Source organism: Mobula hypostoma, chromosome 22, assembly GCF_963921235.1.
Source record: "Mobula hypostoma chromosome 22, sMobHyp1.1, whole genome shotgun sequence".
Lineage (NCBI taxonomy): Eukaryota > Metazoa > Chordata > Chondrichthyes > Myliobatiformes > Myliobatidae > Mobula > Mobula hypostoma.
The window spans coordinates 60,972,241-60,994,638 of record NC_086118.1 but is presented as its reverse complement, the minus strand read 5'-3'; the positions used below and the strand labels follow the sequence as shown (position 1 = coordinate 60,994,638).

Sequence of the window (22,398 nt, the reverse complement as noted above, 5' to 3'; positions counted from 1 at the left end):
GGGGCTCACGTGAATTGTGTAGGGTGAACAGAGAGTCCGATTGGGGGAAAGGGTGGAGCTCACATGAATTGTGTAGGGTGAACAGAGAGTCCGATTGGGGAAAGGTGGGGGGGGGGCTCACGTGAATTGTGTAGGGTGAACAGAGAGTCCGATGGGGAAAGGGTGGAGCTCACGTGAATTGTGTAGGGTGAACAGAGAGTCCGATGGGGAAAGGGTGGAGCTCACGTGAATTGTGTAGGGCGAACAGAGAGTCCGATGGGGAAAGGGAGGGGGCTCACGTGAATTGTGTAGGGTGAACAGAGAGTCCGATGGGGAAAGGGTGGAGCTCACGTGAATTGTGTAGGGTGAACAGAGAGTCCGATTGGGGGAAGAGGGGAGGCTCACGTGAATTGTGTAGGGTGAACAGAGAGTCCGATGGGGAAAGGGGGGGGCTCACGTGAATTGTGTAGGGTGAACAGAGAGTCCGATTGGGGAAGGGGGTGGGGGCTCACGTGAATTGTGTTGGGTGAACAGAGAGTCCGATTAGGGGAGGGAGGGGGCTCACGTGAATTGTGTAGGGTGAACAGAGAGTCCGATTGGGGGAAAGGTTGGAGCTCACGTGAATTGTGTAGGGTGAACAGAGAGTCCGATTGGGGGAAAGGGTGGAGCTCACGTGAATTGTGTAGGGTGAACAGAGAGTCCGATTGGGGGAAAGGGTGGAGCTCACATGAATTGTGTAGGGTGAACAGAGAGTCCGATTGGTGAAAGGTGGGGGGGGGGCTCACGTGAATTGTGTAGAGTGAACAGAGAGTCCGATTGGGGAAAGGGTGGAGCTCACGTGGATTGTGTTGGGTGAACAGAGAGTCCGATGGGGAAAGGGGGGGGTGCTCACGTTAATTGTGTAGGGCGAATAGAGAGTCCGATGGGGAAAAGGGCGGGGGTTCACGTGAATTGTGTAGGGCGAACAGAGAGTTCAGTTAGGGAAAGGGTGGAGCTCACGTGGATTGTGTAGGGTGAACAGAGAGTCCGATTGGGGGAAGGGGGGGTCTCACGTGAATTGTGTAGGGTGAACAGAGAGTCCGATGGGGAAAGGGTGCAGCTCACGTGAATTGTGTCGGGTGAACAGAGAGTCCAATTGGGGGAAGGGTGGGGGCTCACCTGAATTGTGTAGGGTGAACAGAGAGTCCGATTGGGGAAAGGGGGGGGAGCTCACGTGAATTGTGTTGGGTGAACAGAGAGTCCGATGGGGAAAGGGTGCAGCTCACGTGAATTGTGTAGAGTGAACAGAGAGTCCGATTGGGGAAAGGGTGGAGCTCACGTGAATTCTGTAGGGTGAACAGAGAGTCCGATGGGGGAAGGGCAGGGGCTCACGTGAATTGTCTCGGGTGAACAGAGAGTCCGATTGGGGGAAGTGGGGGGCTGACGTGAATTGTGTCGGGTGAACAGTGAATCCGATGGGGAAAGGGGCGGGGGCTCACGTGAATTGTGTAGGGTGAACAGAGAGTCCGATGGGGAAAGGGTGGAGCTCACGTGGATTGTGTAGGGCGAACAGAGAGTCCGATGGGGAAGGGGGGGGGCTCACGTGAATTGTGTAGGGTGAACAGAGAGTCCGATGGGGAAAGGGTGGAGCTCACGTGGATTGTGTAGGGCGAACAGAGAGTCCGATGGGGAAATGGTGGAGCTCACGTGGATTGTGTAGGGCGAACAGAGAGTCCGATGGGGAAAGGGTGGAGCTCACGTGGATTGTGTCGGGTGAACAGAGAGTCCGATGGGGAAAGGGCGGGGTGCTCACGTGAATTGTGTAGTGCGAACAGAGAGTCCGATGGGGAAAGAGGAGGTGGCTGGACCTAAAAGAAAGATGTCAGGACAGATGTGGACTCTGTAGGGTGAAGCAGGGGCAACGCAATGAGAATTGGCCGTAGGGTGAAGCAGAGAGAGTGGCAGAACAAAACAAAATGATGCAAGTAAGTGGAAAACACAAGAGATTGTGTAGATGCTGGAAATCTTGGGCCACACAAAATACTGGAGCAGCTGAACAGGTTCGGTGGTGTCTATGCAAAGTAATGAACATCAATGTCTCCGGCTGGGACTTCTTCAGGACTAGAAAGGAAAGGGGAAGAAATCTGAATTAGAAGTTGGGTGGGGGGTAGTCGAGGAGGAGGGCAAGCAAGAAGGTGATGGGTGAGACCTGGTGAGGGAGAAGAAATGGGAGGCTGGAGAAAGTGGAATTAGTCTAGGTGGATACAAGGACAGCACAAACATGTGGACTGAAGGGTGGGTTTCTGACAATTTCTAAGGGTATTGCGAGATACATTGGTCTTTTTTACCATTCTTCTGGCTGCTGTGGAGAGTTCGCACTGCCCTGAGTGGCTGTGACTGTCCATGTCTCTCATGGGTGTGTGGTGCGGATGTAGGGACCGGGTATTAGCTGTGGATCCAGGTGTGGCGGGGGGGGGGTCTTGTGTTGCTCAACTGTGGGCTGTGACCCAGGTAGTTATTGTGTTGCAGGCAATGTCCATGATGGAAGAAATGATGCAAGAGATGAATTATTTGAAGAAGTTCCAAAGCTCTGTTGAAGATCGTATTAAAGACATAGACAGCAATATCAATTCGGTAAGGCAAGTGTGAAAGTCCTTTTCTTCTCATAGAGATTTTCACTCCCAGTTGTTGGGAGTGTGTACATGTGTGTGTTGGGTCATGCATTAACTCTGCCTTCCCTTGTGTTTCAGGTGATGAACCAAGTGGGCCAAGTAAATGAGGTTCTGGTGAGACCTTTCTTCAAGTAACATTGCTAGAGTCCTGTTCTGTGCATCACACTGTGAGCATGTGAGGGAGCTATGATCAATCAAGAACTGTTCACAGACGTCTTGCCTTTGGGGAGAACCTCCCCATTCCCTCACCCCTTGAGCAGAGCAAACCACAGGGTGCCAGGCTGGATTCCACCCGGCAGAAACAGGCACTTCTGCCTAACACGTACATGCCCAAGAGTGCCAGTCTTCACCATGAGCCCAAGAGTTCTGGGAAAGTATGAAAGACTAGAATGTTCTGTCACAAGGAGGTTATTCAGGCCCTGCAGAGGCAGGGAGAGGGTGCACACTCTAGATTTGAAGGAGCGAGTCTGTCAGTCTGGATCACTCCTAGCCCTTAATCCCAGCTCCTTCCCCATACACTCTGCCCCTGCCCATATCCAGTTAGGCCCCCCTCCCTACCACCACTGACCCAACCCCTCCTCCTACCCCCAGCATTTCTATATGTGTTGTTGGTCTTGCTGGCCACAGATAAGCTTTATGACTGGGTGATGGAGGGTAGCAGACTAGAAATGTTGTCTTTCTGTTTCCTGCTGTTACTGTCTGACCCGAAAATTTCCGGCACTGGACTGGGCCCTGAACACAATACCAGGGCCTCAAAGGGTTTTGTCAGAGACAAGAAATTGTGAGGGGATTCCAAGATTAGGATCCAGGCAGATGTGGAGAGGATGGAAAGGCTAGGACTGATGGGAACTAGGAATTCACCTGACCCAGAACGTCCTTCAGTGTCATGGCATACCGTATAAACACAGTGACTCTGTGTCCCAAACATAGGTTCCCTAATTGCTGCTGATGTCCATGTCTGACTAGGGAACAGTGGGTGTAACCAGTGGCTCCCTGTACCTCCGACAACACAGGTGTAGTATCACCTTTGAACACAACTTCCTCAGTGTCTGTGCAGGGTCAGGTTTCAGTAAGTGTAATAGGCCGACACTGCCTTTACTGTCGACACTTACAGTGTAACCCACTGCAACCATCTGTATTGTCAATGCCCACAACGAGACTCACCTGTCTGTTCCACTGGCTTTCTGAACTTTTTTTATTGCTAATTTTTTATTGCAACACCAACAAATTACATTCAATACAACCAATTGTCAATTACATTTTGACTGTTTAACCCAGCCATCCCCCAACCTTCATCACTATCCCCCCTCCACCCCTCTCTCCCCCCATCCCTCTCCCCTCCACCAATCAACTGAATAGTAGTACATACACAGACAAAGCATTCCTATTTTAGCAAAAGATCTTTTAAGTTAGATACCAAATTTGTCTACATTAAGATTGTGTTTGGTTGTGCATCATTTATTCTTGCTGATGAAAGTTCCAGGTAAGAAATGTCCAAAAAGCCACCAGCTTTCTGATCTTGCAGTAGCCAGTGTCCACTGGCACAAGGGTCTTTGATGAATTCAGAAGTTTGGTTCTCTGCAAAAATAGCATCTACATTGTAGGCTGTTGACTTTATGAATAGTTAACTTTAATTAATTTCAAACCAGATTCTCAAGTTTGAAAGCAGTTAAGCTAGTGAAATGGTTGAAGGTAAGACATAAGAAACCTGGCTCCCATTTCACTAGTATTTAATACGTACCATTGTTATTCTCTGATCTTTCTGACCTCTGGTCAGTTAAGCCAGTGCAGAGCATCCCTGTGGCTGTTCCCCTCAATAATAATTATACCACTTTTCATACTGTTGAGGGGTATGACCTACGAGGGTGGAACTGTAGCAACCAGGTCTCTGGCAATGAGTCTGGTGCGAGGCTCAGAAGAGAAGAGAGATGAAGAGGACTGCAGTGGTGATAGGAGATTCCATAGTCAGAGGAATGGAGATGAGGTTCTGTGGGTGCTGCAGAGATACCTAGGTGGTATGTTGCCACCCAGGAGCCAGGGTCAGAGACGTCTTGGATCAGGTCCTCAGCATTCTGAACAGGAAGGTTGTGCAGCCAGAAGTTTTAGAACATATTGGCACCAATAACAGAAGTAGACAAGGTGAGGAGGTCCTAAAGAGAGATTGTAGGGAGCTAGGGAGAAAGCTGAAAAACAGGACCTTCGGAGTATTAATCTCTGGATTGCTGCCCATGCCACAGGCCAGTGAGAGTAATAGGATGATTTGGCAGATGAATGCGTGGTTGAAGAACTGGTGCATGGGGCAGGGTTTCAGATTTTTGGATCATTGGGATCTCTTCTGGGGAAGTTATGACCTCCACAAAAGGGATGGGTTACACCTGAACCCGAGGGGGACTAATATAGTTGTGGCAGGTTTGCTAGGGCTGTTCAGGAGGTTTAAACCAATTTGGCAGGGGGATGGGAACCGGGGTGATAGGGCTGAAGATGGGGTAGTTGGTTTACAAACAGAAGCAGTATGTATTGAGACTGCAGGCAAGCAGAGGCTGATAATAGGGCAAGATTGCAGTCAATGGGATGAGTTGCAATGTAAAAGGAGGACAAAATCGAAAAAGGTGAATACAGGACTGAAGGTGTTATGTTTGAATGCGCACAGTATACGGAATAAGGTTGATGAACTTGTAGCACAGTTACAGATTGGCAGGTATGATGTAATGGAGATCACTGAATCATGGAGAAAAGAAGATGATATCTGGGAGCTTAATATCCAAGGCTACACATTGTATCGAAAGGACAGGCAGAAAGGCAGAGGGGGTGGCTTGACTCTTGGTAAAAAATGAAATCAAATTATTAGAAATAGCTGACATAGGATCGGAAGGTGTAGAATCATTTTGAATAGAGCTAAGGAACTACAAGGGTAAAAAGAGCCTGATGAAGTTGTATACAGACCCCCAAACAGTAGTAAGGATGTGCCCTACAAATAGCAGCAGGAGATAGAAAATACCCGCTAAAAGGTCAAATTACAATTGTCATGGAGGATTTCAATATGCAGGTAGATTGGGAAAATCGGGTTGGTGGTGGAGTCAAGGAGGTGGAATTTCTAGAGTGCAAAGTAGCAATGGCTGGAATTTCTGGGAGCAATTCGGAAGATGGAGGATAGATGGATCCTGAAGAAGAGGTATTCTAAAGACAGGACAATGCAACAGTGGCTGACAGGAGAAGTCAGAGCCAACATAAAAACCAAAGAGAGAGCAGATAATAGACCAAAATTAGTGGGAAGCTTTTAAAAACTAACAGAAGGCAACTAAAAAAGTCATATATAAGGTAAAGAATGAATACGAAGGTAAGCTAGCCAATAATATTAAAGAGGATACCAAAAGTTTCTTCAGATATATAAAGTGTAAAGGAGAGGCAGGTGTGGATATTGGACCGCTGGAAAGATAGTAATGGGGGGACAAGGAAATGGCAGACAAACTGAATAAGTATTTTGCATCAGTCTTCACAGTGGAAGTATGGTGGAAGTTCAGGTGTGTCGGGGGCAGAAGTATGTGAAAGTGCCATTACTAGGAGGAGTTGTTTGGGAAACTGAAAGGTGTGAAGGTAGATAAGTCACCTGGATCAGATAATGTACACCCCAGGGTTCTGAAATAGGTGGCTGAAAACACAGTGGAGGCATTAGTAATGATCTGTCAAGAATCAATGTATCCCGGCACAGTTCCAGAGGACTAGAAAATTGCAAATGTCAGTCTGCTCTTCAGGGAGAGAGGCAGAAGAAAAGAAATAGAAACATAGAAAGCCTACAGCACAATACAGGACCTTCCGCCCACAAAGCTGTTCCAAACATTCGTTACCTTAGAATTTACCTAGGGTTACCCATAGCCCTCTATTTTTCTAAGCTCCATATATCTATCCAGAAGTCTCTTAAACGAGCCTATTGTGTCCGGTAATAATAGGCCTGTTAGTCTAACTTTAGTGATTTTGAAGATGTTGGAGTCGATTATTAAGGATGTGGTTTCCGGGTACATGGAGGCACATGATAAAACAGGGCAAAGTCAGCATGGTTTCCTCAAGGGAAAATCTTGCCTGACAAATCTGTTGGAATTCTTTGAAGAAAATACAAGCAGAACAGACAAAGGAGAATTGGTGGATGTTGTGTACTTGGAGTTTCAGAAGGACTTTGGCAAGGTGCCACACAAGTTAAGAGCCCTTGGTATTATAGGAAAGATTCTAGCATGGATAGAGCTTTGGCTGATTGGCAGGAGACAAAGAGTGGGAATAAAGGGAGCCTTTTCTGGCTGGCTGCTGGTGACTAGTGGTGTTCCACAGGGGTCTGTGTTGGGACCGATTGTTTTTATGTTTTATGTCTATGAGTTGGATGATGGAATTGATGGCTTTGTTGCAAAGTTTGTAGACAATACAAAGATAGGTGGAAGAGCCGGTAGGAAGCAGAGAGGCTACAGAAGGACTTAGACAGGTTCGCAACAAAGCCATCAATTCCATCATCCAAATCATTGACATAAAACGTAAACAGAACCACTCCCAATTCAGACATCTGTGGAGCTCCACTAGTCACCAGCAGTCAGTGAGAAAAAGCTCCCTTTATTCCCACTCTTTGCCTCCTGGCAATCAGCCACTGGTTTAGCCATACTAGAATCTTTCTTGTAATACCTGGGCTCATAGCTTGTTAAGCAGCCTCATGTGTGGCACCTTGTCAAAGACCTTATGAAAATCCAAGTACACAACATTAACGGATTATTCTTTGTCCTGCAATGTTAGCATTCATTTTGAGAGGACTGGAATATAAAAGCAATAATGTAATTTTGAGGCTCTATAAAGCACTGGTGAGGCCTCACTTGGAGTATTGTGAGCAGTTTTGGGCTCTTATCTAAGAAAGGATGTGTTGACATTGGAGAAGGTTCAAAGGAAGTTCACAAAAATGGTTCCAGGATTAGAAGGCTTGTCGTGTGAAAGCATTTGATGGCTCTTGGCCTGTACTCACTGTTGAGAAGAATGAGGGGTGACCTCATTGAAACCTATTGAATGTTGAAAGGCCTCGAGAGAATAGACTTGGAGAGGTTGTTTCCTATGGTGGGGGAGTCTCAGACCAGAGAGCACAGCCTCAGAATAGAGGGACATCCATTTAAAATGAAGATAAGGAGGAACTCCTTTAGCCAGAGAGTGGTGAATCTGTGGAATTCATTGCCACAAGCGGCCGTGGAGGCCAAGTCACTGGGTATATTTAAGGCAGAGGTTGATAGATTCTTGATTAGTCAGGGCATGAAGGGATACAGGGAGAGACTAGGAGATTGGGGCTGAGAGGGAAATGGATCTGCCATGATGAAATGGCGGAGCAGACTTAATGGGCCAAATGGCCAATATTTTTTAAGAATGTTGAAGATGGGATATAGGAAACCTGGTTCTCATTCCGCTGCTATTTAATACCATTGTTCTCTATTGTGCTCTCTAGAAGAAAACGGAGGATGGGAAACAGTTTGTCAGCTGGAAAGCTCTCCAGAGAACTCTTGTTGATCCACTCCCTGAGCCTGTACGTGATGTGAGGACCAGATTTGGAAGTCTGTTTTAGACCTTGCTGGTGAACACCAGGCAGTTGCTGAATTTTGTGTTTTGTTGCTCTTGAACAGGTCGCACACTCTCTAACAAGCCAAGTTCCTGCTCCTGCACCAGCTGTTGACACAAAGATTGCATCTGCTGATGATACCCAGGCAGCTGAGAACCCTGACGAAATGGCCACTCAAGTATCTTTGCCCCAGGAGACAGAAAGCAAAGCACAGGCTGCTCCCATGATAATCCAGCCTTCCAAAGGACATTCAGCCCAGGAACATCACCTTTCTGCTGCACAGAAGGGAGCTGGGTCATCCATGCTCACGGGGGAGGGAGCTGAGCTTTATCCCGATACTATATTCGCTCTTCAACGCATTCGACATGCATCTGACTATCAACCTTTGTTGGATCAGCGAGTCTCTGCACTTGAGAAAGCCTTCTCAGAATTAGGTGAGTTTGGGGAAATGGTGGTTCCTGTGCATTTTGGGATTAGATTGGAGTAGTGGGAGGCTCTGTGGGTTCTTTGTCGGTGTGGAATACGGTGAATGTCCAGCTCTTCCTCTTTCCCCTCCCTGATCGGCCTGTGTAGCTTTGGGCCAACTCTGCCACATGACAGCATTACAGAAAGATAGGACGGACTATTCTTTCTATGTGATCCAGACTTTGGTGAACTCAGTAGGATAGACACAATGGTCAGTGTCAACACTGGGTCTACAAGTGATCACTCAGCTTGTCTTCGAAAGGATTGGATTTGCAAAGATGACCATTTCTCACTGTCGTTAGTGGTAGGGAAATTACTGGAGAAAATGCTTAGTTATACAGTCTAATCACATCTGGAAAAGCATAGACATCAGGGACAGCCAACATGGCTTTGTGTGGGGGGTGGGGGAATTATGTCTAACAAACTATCGAAATGTTGAGGAAGTGACAAAGATAATTTATGAGAGTAGAGCAGTGGATGTTGCCTATGTGGACTTCTGTAAGTTTTCAACAAGGTCTCTCATAGTAGCCTGATGCAAAAGATTAAGGCAGATGGAACCCATGGAAGTCTGGTAGATTGACTTGGCTATGCAAGACAGAGAGAGTTGTGGAGGCTTGTGACCTGTGGTGTTCTGCAGTGATCACTGCTGTTTGTGACATATACAGTATAAATATTTAGGACGATAATTTGGATCAGTTGGTAAGTTTGCAGTTGACAGAAACATTGCCAGAAGTCTGAATAGTGAGGAAGGTGGTCAAAGGATAGAGATCAGCTGGAAATATGGTCACTGAGTTTAATTGTGGAGCTTAAGTGTAAGGTGCTGCACTTTGGGAGATGAAAGTACACAGTCAAGGGCACTGAGGTTCAGAGGGTTCCTGGAGTTCAGTCTGCGGCTCTCTGAAAGTAGTACCACCGCAGGTAGGGAGGTAAAACAGGCATACACCTCTTCACTATTTGGGGCATTGAGTAGAAAGATGTTTTACAAACAGAGCTTTACCAGGAGGGATTTCTCGCAGTTTGGCGGTGGTTATTTAAAAAGGGAGCTTCGAGAGCGTTTGTTCATTGTATGTGGCCTATCAGTGGCTATAAGCGGAGCACCAATCATGAGTGAAATAGCAGGAAAGGTTTAGGCATAAAAGGGAGACATGGCCAAGCGGAGTGTCATCGACGGAGTGATCTGAGGCAGAGTGGGAGGGCTTTGGCTCATTTCGGCTTCGGGGATAACGGGTCGAGGTGAGGTACAGAAACAGGAAGTATGTCTGTGAGGCCAATGTTCTGTACTGGGTGTCAGATGTGGGAAGTCCGGGAGACTCCCAGCCTCCTGGACGGCCACATCTGTACTAGGTGCGTTGAGCTGCAACTCCTTAGGGACCAGGTTACGGAACTGGAGATGCAGCTCGATGACCTTCGTCAGTTCAGGGGAAGTGAGGAGGTGATAGACAGGAGCTATAGGCAGGCAGTCACACTGGAGACTCAGGAGACAGATAAGTGGGGAACAGTCAGGATAGGGAAGGACAAAAGTCAGATACTAGAGAGTACCCTGTGGCTGTTTCCCTTAATAATAAGTACTCCTGTTTGAGTACTGTTGGGGGGAACGGCCTACCTGGGGGGAAGCAACAGTGGCCGTGCCTCTGACATGGAGTCTGGCCCTGTGACTCAGAAGGGGAGGGAAAGGAAGAGGATGGCAGCAGTGATAGGGGACTCTATAGTTAGGGGGTCAGACGGGCGACTCTGTGGACGCAGGAAAGAAACACGGATGGTAGTTTGCCCCCCAGGTGCCAGGGTCCAGGATGTTTCTGATCGCGTCCACAGCATCCTAAAGTGGGAAGGTGAACAGCCTGAGGTCGTGGTACATATTGGTACCAACAACGTAGGTAGGAAAAGGGAGGAGGTCCTGAAAACAGACTACAGAGAGTTAGAAAGGAAGTTGAGAAGCAGGACCTCAAAGGTAGTAATCTCGGGATTTCTGCCTGTGCCACATGACAGTGTGTGTAGGAACAGAGTGAGGTGGAGGTTAAATGTGTGGCTGAGAGATTGGAGCAGGGGGCAGGGATTCAGATTTCTGGATCATAGGACCTCTTTTGGGGCAGGTGTGACTTGTGCAAAAGGGACAGGTTGCACTTGAATCCGAAGGGGACTAATATCCTAGCGGGGAGGTTTGCGAAGGCTACTGGGGAGAGTTTGAACTAGAACTGCTGGGGGGTGGGAACCGAACTGAAGAGACGGAGGAAGAGACGGTTGGCTCACAAATAGAGAAACCTTGGAGACAGTGCGAGAGGGAGGATAGGCAGGTGATAGAGAAGGGATGCTCTCAGACTGATGGTTTGAGATGCGTCTACTTTAATGCAAGAAACAGCATGAACAAAGTGGATGAGCTTAGAGTGTGGATCAGTACTTGGAGCTATGATGTTGTGGCCATCACAGAGATTTGGAAGGCTCAGGGACAGGAATTTTTACCTAGAGTGTCAGGCTCTAGATGCTTCAGAAAGGACAGGGAGGGAGGCAAAAGAGGTGGGGGCATGGCACTGTTGATCAGAGATAGTGTCATGGCTGCAGAAAAGGAGGAAGTCATGGAGGGATTGTCTACTGAATCTCTGTGGGTGGAAGTTAGAAACAGGAAGGGGTTAATAAATCTACTGTTTTTTTAAATAGACCACCCAATAGTAACAGGGACTTCGAGGAGCAGATAGTGAAAGGATTCTGGAAAGGTGTAATAATAACAGGGTTGTCGTTGTGGGAGATTTTAGTTTTCTAAATATTGATTCCCAAATATTCCCTAGAGCAAGGGGTTTAAATGGGGTGAAGTTCTTAGGTGTGTTCAGGAAGGTTTCCTGACACAATATGTGGATAAGCCTACAAGAGGAGAGGCTGTACTTAATCTGGTATTGGGAAATGAACCTGGTCAGGTGTCAGGTCTCTCAGTGGGAGAGCATTTTGGAGATAGTGATCACAATTCTATCTCCTTTACCATAGCATTGGAGAGAGATAGGAACAGACAAGTTAGGAAAGCATTTAATTGGAGTAAGGGGAATTATGAGGCTATCAGGCAGGAACTTGGAAGCATAAATTGGGAACAGATGTTCTCAGGGAAATGTACAGCAGAAATGTGGCAAATGTTCAGGGGATATTTGCGTGGCGTTCTGCATAGGAACATTCCAATGAGACAGGGTAGGGTACAGGAGCCATGGTGTACAAAGGCTGTTGTAAATCTAGTCAAGAAGAAAAGAAAAACTTACAAAAGGTTCAACAAACTAGGTAATGATAGAGATCTAGAAGATTATAAGGTTAGCGGGAAGGAGATCAAAAGGAAACTAGGAGAGCCAGAAGGGGCCATGAGAAGTCCATGGCGGACAGGATTAGGGAAAACCCCAAGGCATCCTACAAGCATGTGAAGAGCAAGAGGATAAGACGTGAGAGAATAGGACCAATCAAGTGTGACAGTGGAAAAGTGTGTATGGAACTGGAGGAGATAGCTGAGGTACTTTGCTTCAATATTCACTACGGAAAAGGACCTTGGCAATTGTAGGGATGACTTACAGTGGACTGAAATGCTTGAGCATGTAGATATTAAGAAAGAGGATGTGCTGGAGCTTTTGGAAAGCATCAAGTTGGATAAGTCACCGGGACTAGGTGAGATGTACCCCAGGCTACAGTGGGAGGCGAGGGAGGAGATTGCTGAGCCTCTGGCAATGATCTTTGCATCATCAACGGGGATGGGGGAGTTTCCAGAGGATTGGAAGGTTGTGGATGTTGTTCCCTTATTCAAGAAAGGGAGTAGAGATAGCTCAGGAAATTATAGACCAGTGAGTCTTACTTCAGTGGTTAGTAAGTTGATGGAGAAGATCCTGAGAGGCAGGATTTATGAACATTTGGAGAGGCATAATATGATTAGGAATAGTCAGCATGGCTTTGTCAAAGGCAGGTCATGTCTTACGAGTCTGATTAAATTTTTTGAGGATGTGACTAAACACATTGATGAAGGTAGAGCAGAAGACGTAGTGTATATGGATTTCAGCAAGGAATTTGATAAAGTATTCCATGCAAGGCTGATTGAGAAAGTAAGGAGGCATGGGATCCAAGGAGACTTTGCTTTGTGGATCCAGAACTGGCTTGCCCACAGAAGGCAGAGTGGTTGTAGACGGGTCATATTCTGCATGGAGGTCAATAGCCAGTGGTGTGCCTCAGGGATCTGTTAGTACATTTGCTGATGACACAAAGATTGGGGGTGTTGTGGGTAGTGTGGAGGGCTGTCAGAGGTTGCAGCGGGACATCGATAAGGTGCAAAACTGGGCTGAGAGGTGGCAGATGGAGTTCAACCCAGATTAGTGTGAAGAGGTTCCTTTTGGTAGGTCAAATTTGATGGCAGAATATAGTATTAGTGGTAAGACTCATGGCAGTGTGGAGGATCAGAAGGATCTTGGGGTCTGAGTCCATAAGACACTCAAAGCTGCTGCGCAAGTTGACTGTGTGGTTAAGAAGGCATACGGTGCATTGGCGTTCATGAACTGTGGGATTGAGTTTAAGAGTCGAGTGTCATGGTCCTCTCCGTGAAGTCCCCATTCCAGTTCACGGTCTGGTCCATGGACTCAGGACTTCGGGTATTCCAGCTGACCCTTGTTTGAGTTAATCATAGGCACCTGATTCCCATCTTTGGGCTTGCAATATACGTAGCCTTGGGGTTGAGTGTGGGCTGCTGGTTTGTCTTGTCAGTACCCCTTGGAGCAACCTGCTGATGGAAGGCTAGTGAAACCATTTGTGATCTCTAGGCCTGGTTGGAGGACAACCGCTTCATGGAGCCTTGTTGCCACTCGTTGGAGTAGTCTTTGCGGGATGGATTCGGCTGTTTCCCAGGCCAGCTGAGTGGCTGCCAGCCACTCCGTGCTAGATAGGGATCCAGCTGTTTCCGTAGCCAGCTGAGGTTACTGGCTGAACTGAGACTCGGAGCTTCCCCGAGCAGAGATGGAACTGTCTGTTGTTCTGTGGTGTTTGTCTCTTGTCCTTGCCTCCGTGTGGTAAGCCAGGCTGCTTGCCATTGCCCTGCGGGGTGTCCTGCCTTGTCTTGTCCTCACCTCTGTGGGGTAAGTCAGGCCGTTTTGCCGTTACCCTGCAGGGGGAGTCTGTCTTGTCCTCACCTCTGTTGGGTAAGTCTGGCCGTTCTGCCATTACCTGACGGAGAGACCCGTCCCACCTTGGTGTGGAGATGAAGTTGAGTCCTGGCTTGTCTTTGGATAAGTCCCGGCTCTGTGTCTATGTTCTGTCCTGTCTCATGTTAGTGTTGTGCTAAAGATGAGTCCTGGTTTGTCGAAGGATAAGTCCTGGCTCTATGTTGATGATTCAGTTCCCAGTCTGTCTCTCAGCTCCAGTCTCCGAGTTATCAGCCTCCGCATTTCAAGACAAAGATACGGCAGCCAAGCTGCAAGAACCCTAGCCTCGAGGATCCTGCAGCCAAGCTCCAAGAACCCTAGCCTCGAGGATCCTGCAGCCAAGCTCCAAGAACCCTAGCCTCGAGGATACTGCAGCCAAGCTCCAAGAACCCTAGCCTCGAGGATCCCGCAGCTTCAAGTCCCAAGATCCCAGCCTCAAGCCAAGCCTCAAGTCCGAAGACCACAGCCTCAAGCCAAGCCTCAAGTCCCAAGATCCCAGCCTCAAGCCAAGCCTCAAGACCCAAGACCCCAGCCGGCAGCCAAGCCTCAAGTCCCAAGACCCCAGCCGGCAGCCAAGCTCAAGACCCAAGACCCCAGCCGGCAGCCAAGCTCAAGACCCAAGACCCAAGACCCCAGTTGGCAGCCAATTCATGTCCTTGCCTGGTTCTGGGTCCTTGTCCAGTCTCGGGCTCGAAGTCCAAGCCTTGTCTCCTAGTCCATGGTTCCTAGTCCTGGTCCCGCTTTCCCTAGCCCAAGTCTGCGCTCTTGTTCCTGCTCCCTGCCTGAATCCTGTCACGTCCTTACTCTAGTCAAGAGCTGTTCCTTGTACTTCAGTGTCTGTGTCTTGCATTTGGGTCTGCTCCCAGCACCCCATGTGACACCGAGAGGTAATGTTACAGCTGTATAGGACCCTGGTCAGACCCCACTTGGAGTACTGTGCTCAGTTCTGGTCACCTCACTACAGGAAGGATATGGAAACTGCAGAAAGAGTGCAGAGGAGATTTACAAGGATGTTGCCTGGATTGGGGAGCATGCCTTATGTGAATAGACTGAGTGAACTTGGCCTTTTCTCCTTGGAGCAACAGATGATAAGAGATGATAGAGGTGTATAAGATGATGAGAGGCATTGATTATGTGGATAGTCAGAGGCTTTTTCCCAGAGCTGAAATGGCTAACACGAGAGGGCACAGTTTTAAGCTGCTTGGGAGTAGGTACAGAGGAGATGTCAGGGGTGAATTTTTTATGGAGAGAGTGGTGAGTGTGTGGAATAGGCTGCCGGTGATGGTGGTGGAGGTGGATACAATAGGGTCTTTTAAGAGACTCCTGGGTAGGTACATGGAGCTTAGAAAAATAGAGGGCTATGGGTGACCCTAGGAAATTTCTAAAGTAAATACATGTTTGGCGCAGCATTGTGGGCTGAAGGGCCTGTATTGTGCTGTAGGTTTTCTCTGTTTCGATGGAGGCCATGTTGCCACTGTATAAAACTTTGGTCAGGCCACATCTGGAGTATTGTGTGCAGTTCTGGTCTTCCCATTACAGGAAAGGTGTGGAGGCTTTGAAGAAAGCTCACCAGGGCGCTGCCTGGATTAGAGATTATTAGCTATAAATAGAAGTAGTACAGAAAGGAGATTTTCCTCTGGAGTGTGCGGGATAGTGGTCCCTCATGAGGGGCAGGATAACAAGTTGTCAGAATGCAAGAGGCTGTGTGAAGGAGATTGTGCTGAGTATGAATGAGCAGATGGTGCTATTGAAAGACAGACCCCTTACCGGGGTAATCAGTGACACAGGCCCCACAAGACCATCATGACAGCTCCTTCACCGTGGCTGTGTGAGGGAACTGTGGAAGAGGTGAGGAGATTGGGTGGGGGAGGCGAGAGGGTGGAACTTTAGGATGAGGGGATGGGCCACCATCCTGTGATTGCATCAGCCCAGATGGCAATATTTAATTCTTGTGTTTTAGCCCCTGAAGTCAGCATAGCGATGGACAGCGAGGAGCTGAAAGGAAGAGATGAGAGTGAAGGACAGGTCCCGGTGAGTGCATTTCTCCCAACTCCGAACCAAAGTTGTATTCAATTAGTCAGTTAACCTGGATCCCCAAGGATTGAACCTTCAGACCAATATACCATGCAGGAGCTTGTCAAAAGTCCTGCAAAAGGCCACAAGGACAATGTCTACCACCCTACTGTCATCAATGATTATATGGTCCCACCTTCAAAAACTGATCTCCCATGCACAAAGCCATGCTGACTATCCCTCGTCACTCCTTGTCTTCCAAATGTAGGTAGATTCTGTCCCTTGAAATCCATTGCAGAAAGTTTCCCACCACTAGATATACCAGCCCGTAGTTCCCAGTCTTGTCCGAGCAGCACCCCTTAAACAAGGCACAACATTTGCGCTCTCCAGCCTTCTGGTGTTAAGGTCCTATAGAGACTCTGTATTGATATCTTGGAAAGATTGCTTCCTGGGCCCGTAATATCCAGTACTGTATTCCCGAGTATAAAGGGCAGGAAACAGATTGCTGTGAAGGGCTGGTTCCACATGCAGAGTATTCAGAATCTGTTTGTTATTACTGACAATGAAGCATCGTATTTGGAAACTGTTCATGCTGCTCCCAAGGCGTGCAGATCCTAGCAGAGACCTCCTCCCTCCACCCCTCCCCTGGGCAGGGACCCCCCTTTGCCACTGTCCCTCCCCTAGGTAGGGACTACCCTTCCACAGCCCTTCCCTGGGCAGGGAGCCCCCCCATCTCCCACCGCCCCTCCCCTGGGCAGCAACCTCCTCCCTCCACCCCTCCCCTGGGCAGGGACCCTCCCTTTGCCACTGCCCCTCCCCTAGGTAGGGACTACCCTTCCACAGCCCTTCCCTGGGCAGGGACCCCCCCATCTCTCACTGCCCCTCCCCTGGGCAGGGACCCCCCCCATCTCCCACGGCCCCTCCCCTGGGCAGGGACCCCCCCATCTCCCATGGCCCCTCCCCTGGGCAGGGACCTCCCCTTTGCCACTGCCCCTCCCCTAGGTAGGGACTACCCTCCCATGGCCCCTCCCCTGGGCAGGGACACCCCCATCTCCCACCACTCCTCCTCTGGGCAAGGACCCCCTAATCTCCCACGGCCAGTCCCCTGGGCAGGGATTACCCTCCCACGGCCCCTCCCCTGGGCAGGGACCACCCTCCCACGGCCCCTCCCCTGGGCAGGGACACCCCATCTCCCATGGCCCCTCCCCTGGGCAGGGACCTCCTCCCCTGGGCAGGGACCACCCTCCCACAGCCTCTCCCCCAGGCAGGGACCCCTTCCTCTGCCACCGCCCCCCCCCGGGCAACCTCTAAGTGATCCTATGCTTTCCTGGGGACCATGCACGGGCCAGGGTCTCGTCTGTTTCAGACCAGGAAGTGGTGGGTGGTGGTGTCAGGGGTTTGATGGTGGAGTTCAGGGTTTCGTGGTGGGTGGGGGGCATTATTGTGGATCCTTGACGGTCTTTGTTTGTTCAGTCCCCAGGAGAAGGTGATGGTGACGGTGACGGTGAGGGGACGGCTGATGATGTGAGGGCTCAGATATCCGATCTCAGGTGAGGCCTGGGGTTGGGGGGACGGACTGAGGGGAGGGTTGTGAGGGATGGACATATCAATGGGGGGGAGGGGTTTTGTCATGGATGAGGAAGAGCATGGTGGGGTTAAAGCTCATTACTGGCATGGTCGACTTCCTACTGATCCAAACTGAGCTCTGCCTTCGTCCGGTCAGTGGAGACCGGTGAACAGACGGGATGTGGGGTTGTGGTGGAGTGTGGGCTCAGGGAGTTGATATCAGTGTGGTGTTGGAATGAACAGCCTCCCTTTCCCAGGGAAGTGGTGAAGAACATCGACGAAGAGCTGAAGGATCTCCGGAGGGTTCAGCTGAGTGGCACTGAGCCCGGAGCCCCTGTCCAGCAGCAGGTCAGTGCTGGGGGGCGTGGGGTGGGGGGGGTGGCGTCAGGAGTTGCTGTTTGAAGCGATTCTGGGGATCCCGGGAGTAGGTGTGGTTCTGGGCTTAGGGTGAGACTGACACCCAGTCCCAGGGGTGGGGGTGGTCCCGGAATTAGGGTGAGACTGACACCCAGTCCCAGGGGTGGGGGTAGTCTGGAATTAGGGTGAGACTGACACCCAGTCCCAGGGGTGGGGGTGGTCCCGGAATTAGGGTGAGACTGACACCCAGTCCCAGGGGTGGGGGTGGTCCCGGAATTAGGGTGAGACTGACAGCCAGTCCCGGGGTGGGGGTGGTCCTGGAATTAGGGTGAGACTGACAGCCAGTCCCGGGGTGGGGGTGGTCCTGGAATTAGGGTGAGACTGACACCCAGACCCAGGGGAGGGTTAGGGTTAGGGTGCCTCCTGTACCCATGGTGGCAGTGGTCGCGTTGTGAAGGTGATTCTGACCTCAGACTCCTGCACCATAGGAAACATTCTCTCCACATCCAATCGAGAAGAGATCTTTCATCATTCCATAGGTTTCAATGTGATTTTCCCGACCCCATTCTTCTGAATTCCAGCATCATCAAATGCTGCTCACATGATAAGCCTTTCAAACCTGGAATAATTTTCATGAACCTCCTTTGAATCCTGTTAGCACATCGTTTTGTGCTGAAAACTATTCACATTACTCCAAGTGAGGCGTTACTAATGCCTTATAAAGCCCGAGGAGGACTCTCAAGTCCCTTGTCACCTCAGATTTTTGAATTTTCTCCCCATTTAGAAAATAGTCAACCCTTTTATTTCTTCTACCAATGTGCATGGCCATATACATCCCGACACTGTATTCCATCTGCCATTTCTTTGCCCATTCTCCTAATCTGTCTAGGTCCTTCAGTAGTCTCTTTGCTTCTTCAACACGACTTGTCTCTTCATCTAACTTCGTATCATCTGCAAAGCCATCAATTCCATTATCCAAGTCACTGACATATAACAAAAAGAGAATTTGTCCCAACACAGACCCCTGTGGAACACCACTAGTCACCGGCAGCCAGACAGAAAAGGCTCCCTTTATTCCCACTCTTTGCCTCCTGCCAATTGGCCACAGCTTTATCCATGCTGGAATCTTTGCAGTAAAACCACGGGCTCGTAGCTTGTTAAGCAGCTTCATGTGTGGCACCTTGTCAAGGGTCTCGGCCTGAAACGTCGACTGCACCTCTTCCTACAGATGCTGCCTGGCCTGCTGCGTTCACCAGCAACTTTGACAAATGACCAGTAACATGGTGAAGGATCCCATCCACCCTGCCTATGGACTATTTTTCCCATTTCCATCAGGGAGGAGGCTATGTGGCATCTGAGCCTGAACCATCAGACTCTAAAACAGTTACTTTCCCCAAGCAGTAAGGCCCATCAACACCTCCATCCACTAACTCCACTACTACTTTATTATTTCCTGTCAGTCACCTAATGTGCAGCCTAACATCACTTTATGGACAGACAGTCGACCTGTAGAAGCTATCTCATTGTTTTTTTCTAATTATTGTGTTATTTTGGGCTGCGTTGGATCTGGAGTTACAATTATTTTGTTCTCCTTTACACCTGTGTACTGGAAATAACATAAAACAATCTGGAATCTTGATAAGTCTTATCTTGAGAATTGCTCTCCACTGCACAACCCGGGGTGGATGCAGACACTGTCCTGTCTCTGGCCTGCGGAGCTGGGAATGGACGTGGACGTGTCCCCAGACGTGGGGTGGATGCAGACACTTGGCTGTCTCCCGTCTGCGGTATGGGACTGGACCAGGACGTGCTCCCAGACATGAGGTGGAGGCAGACACTGCGTTGTCTCCCGCCTGTGGTGGTAGGAATGGACCTGGACGTGCTCCCAGACGTGGGGTGGATGCAGACACTGTCCTGTCTCCGGCCTGTGGTGGTAGGAATGGACCTGGATGTGTCCCAGACGTGGGGTGGAGGCAGACACTGCTGTCTCCGGCCTGCGGATCTGGGACTGGACCTGGACGTGTCCCAGACGTGGGGTGGATACAGACACTGTCCTGTCTCTGGCCTGTGGTGCTGGGAATGGACCTGGACGTGTCCCAGATGTGGGGTGGATGCAGACACTGTCCTGTCTCCGGCCTGTGGTGCTTGGTCTGATCAGCCCTTGTCTTCCAACAGCTGGACAAACTGGGTGCTGTTCTGGAGAAAATCATGGGCTCCTCCTGTGCCCTGCTTGGGATGAGTCTGGGCCTGCAGACGGAGGGGACGTGTCCTGTCTGCAGTCTAGACGTCAGTCAGGATGCCAGCAACCTGTGCCAGCGTTTCCAGAAGCTGCAAGAGACAGTGAACACGCTGGTTGATTCATCCGGGGAGGGGACAAAGGTATCTCCGGCAATCTGTGGTGAGGGGGTGGGGGTGTGTCTATCACAGTGAGGGGGTGGGGGAGAGTGTGTCACTGTGAGGGGGTGGGGAGTGTGTGTCACTGTGAGGGGGTGGGGGAGTGTGTGTCACGGTGAGGGGGTGGGGGAGAGTGTGTCACTGTGAGGGGGTGGGGAGTGTGTGTCACTGTGAGGGGGTGGGGGAGAGTGTGACACCGAGAGGGGGTGGGGGAGTGTGTGTCACTGTGAGGGGGTGGGTGAGTGTGTGTCACTGTGAGGGGGTGGGGGAGAGTGAGTCACGGTGAGGGGGTGGGAGAGAGTGATACAGTGAGGGGGTGGGGGAGTGTGTCACTGAGGGGGTGGGGAGAGTGTGTCACGGTGAGGGGGTGGGGGAGAGTGTGACACTGAAGGGGTGGGGGAGAGTGTGTCACGGTGAGGGGGTGGGGAGAGTGTGTCATGGTGAGGGAATGGGGAGAGTGTGACACGGGGTGGGGGAGTGTAACACAGTGAGGGGGTGGGTGGGGAGAGTGTGTCACTGAGGGGGTGGGGGGAGAGTGTGTCATGGTGAGGGGTGGGGGGAGAGTGTGACACTGTGAGGGGTTGGGAGAGTGTGACACTGAGGGGGTGGGGGAGAGTGTGACACTGAGGAGGTGGGGGTGAGTGTGTCACGGTGAGGGAGTGGGAGAGAGTGTGACACGGTGAGAGGTGGGGGAGAGTGTGTCACGGTGAGGGGGTGGGGGAGAGTGTGACACGGTGAGGGGGTGGGTGAGAGTGACACGGTGAGGGGGTGGGGGAGAGTGTGACACGGTGAGGGGTGGGGGAGAGTGTGTCACGGTGAGGGGGTGGGAGAGAGTGTGACACGGTGAGGGGGTGGGTGATTGTGTCATGGTGAGGGGGTGGGGGAGAGTGTGACACGGTGAGGGGTGAGGGTGAGTGTGACACGGTGAGGGGGTGGGTGAGTGTGTCATGGTGAGGGGGTGGGTGAGTGTGTCACGGTGAGGGGGTGGGGAGAGTGTGACACGGTGAGGGGATGGGTGAGTGTGTCACAGTGAGGGGGTGGGGGAGAGTATGACACGGTGAGGGGTGGGGGAGAGTGTGTCACGGTGAGGGGGTGGGAGAGAGTGTGACACGGTGAGGGGGTGGGTGAGTGTGTCATGGTGAGGGGGTGGGGGAGAGTGTAAAGGAGGAAGGCAGCAGAAAGGAAATTATAGACCAGTTAGCCTGACCTCAGTGGTTGGGAAGATGTTGGAGTCAATTGTTACGAACGAGGTTATGGAGAACTTGGTGACACAGGACAAGATAGGACAAAGTCAGCATGGTTTCCTTCAGGGAAAATCCTGCCTGATGAACCTACTGGAATTCTTTGAGGAGGTTACAAGATAAAGGGAATGTGGTGGATGTTGTATATTTGGATTTCCAGAAGGCCTTTGACAAGGTGCCACACATGAGGCTGCTTACCAAGTTAAGAGGCCATGGTATTACAGGAAAGTAACTAACCTGGTTAGAGCATTGGCTGATCGGTAGGAGGCAGCGAGTGGGAATAAAAGGATCCTTGTCTGGTTGGCTGCCAGTGACTAGTGGTGTTTCGCAGGGGTCAGTGTTGGGACCACTTCTTTTTATGCTGTATATCAATGATTTAGATGATGAAGTAGATGTCTTTGTTGCCAAGTTTGCAGATGATACGGAGATTAGTGGGGGACAGGTAGTGTTGAGGAAACAGGTAGGATACAGAAGGACTTAGACAGATTAGGAGAATGGGCAAGAAAGTGGCAAATGAAACACAATCTTGGAAAATGCATGTTCAGGCCCTTTGGTAGTAGAAATAAATGTGCAGATTATTTTCTAAATGGGGAGAAAATCTAAAAATCTGAGATGCAAAGGGACTTGGGAGTCCTTGTGCAGAACACCCTAAAGGTTAACTTGCAGGTTGAGTCAGTGGTGAGGAAGGCAAATACAATGTTAGTATTCATTTCGAGACGTCTAGAATACAAGAGCAGGGATGTGATGCTGAGGTTTTATAAGGCACTGGTGAGGCCTGACCTTGAGTATTGTGTGAATAGTTCTGGGCTCCTCATCTAAGAAAAGATGTACTGGCATTGGAGAGGGTCCAGAGGAGGTTCACAAGGATGATTCCAGGAATGAAAGGGTTATTATACGAGGAATGTTTGATGGCACTGGGTCTGTACTCGCTGGGATTCAGAAGGATGAAGGGGATCTCATTGAAAGCTTTTGAATATTGAAAGGCCTAGACAGAGTAGATGTGGAAAGAATGTTTC

At 50.0% G+C, this 22,398-nt stretch overlaps 1 protein-coding gene across 1 annotated transcript in view; it reads left to right on the top strand.

Annotated features, from left to right (window-relative positions):
* The first annotated feature begins 2,490 nt into the window (after positions 1 to 2,490).
* LOC134336464 (uncharacterized) overlaps positions 2,491 to 22,398 on the top strand; it is a 77,616-nt gene continuing 57,708 nt past the window's right edge. The window contains exons 1-8 of the mRNA XM_063030716.1: positions 2,491 to 2,592; positions 2,709 to 2,744; positions 8,092 to 8,169; positions 8,267 to 8,636; positions 15,772 to 15,842; positions 17,298 to 17,374; positions 17,648 to 17,738; positions 19,923 to 20,126. Coding sequence (XP_062886786.1) covers positions 2,491 to 2,592; positions 2,709 to 2,744; positions 8,092 to 8,169; positions 8,267 to 8,636; positions 15,772 to 15,842; positions 17,298 to 17,374; positions 17,648 to 17,738; positions 19,923 to 20,126 — 1,029 coding nt within the window. The remainder of the gene's footprint in view (positions 2,593 to 2,708; positions 2,745 to 8,091; positions 8,170 to 8,266; positions 8,637 to 15,771; positions 15,843 to 17,297; positions 17,375 to 17,647; positions 17,739 to 19,922; positions 20,127 to 22,398) is intronic.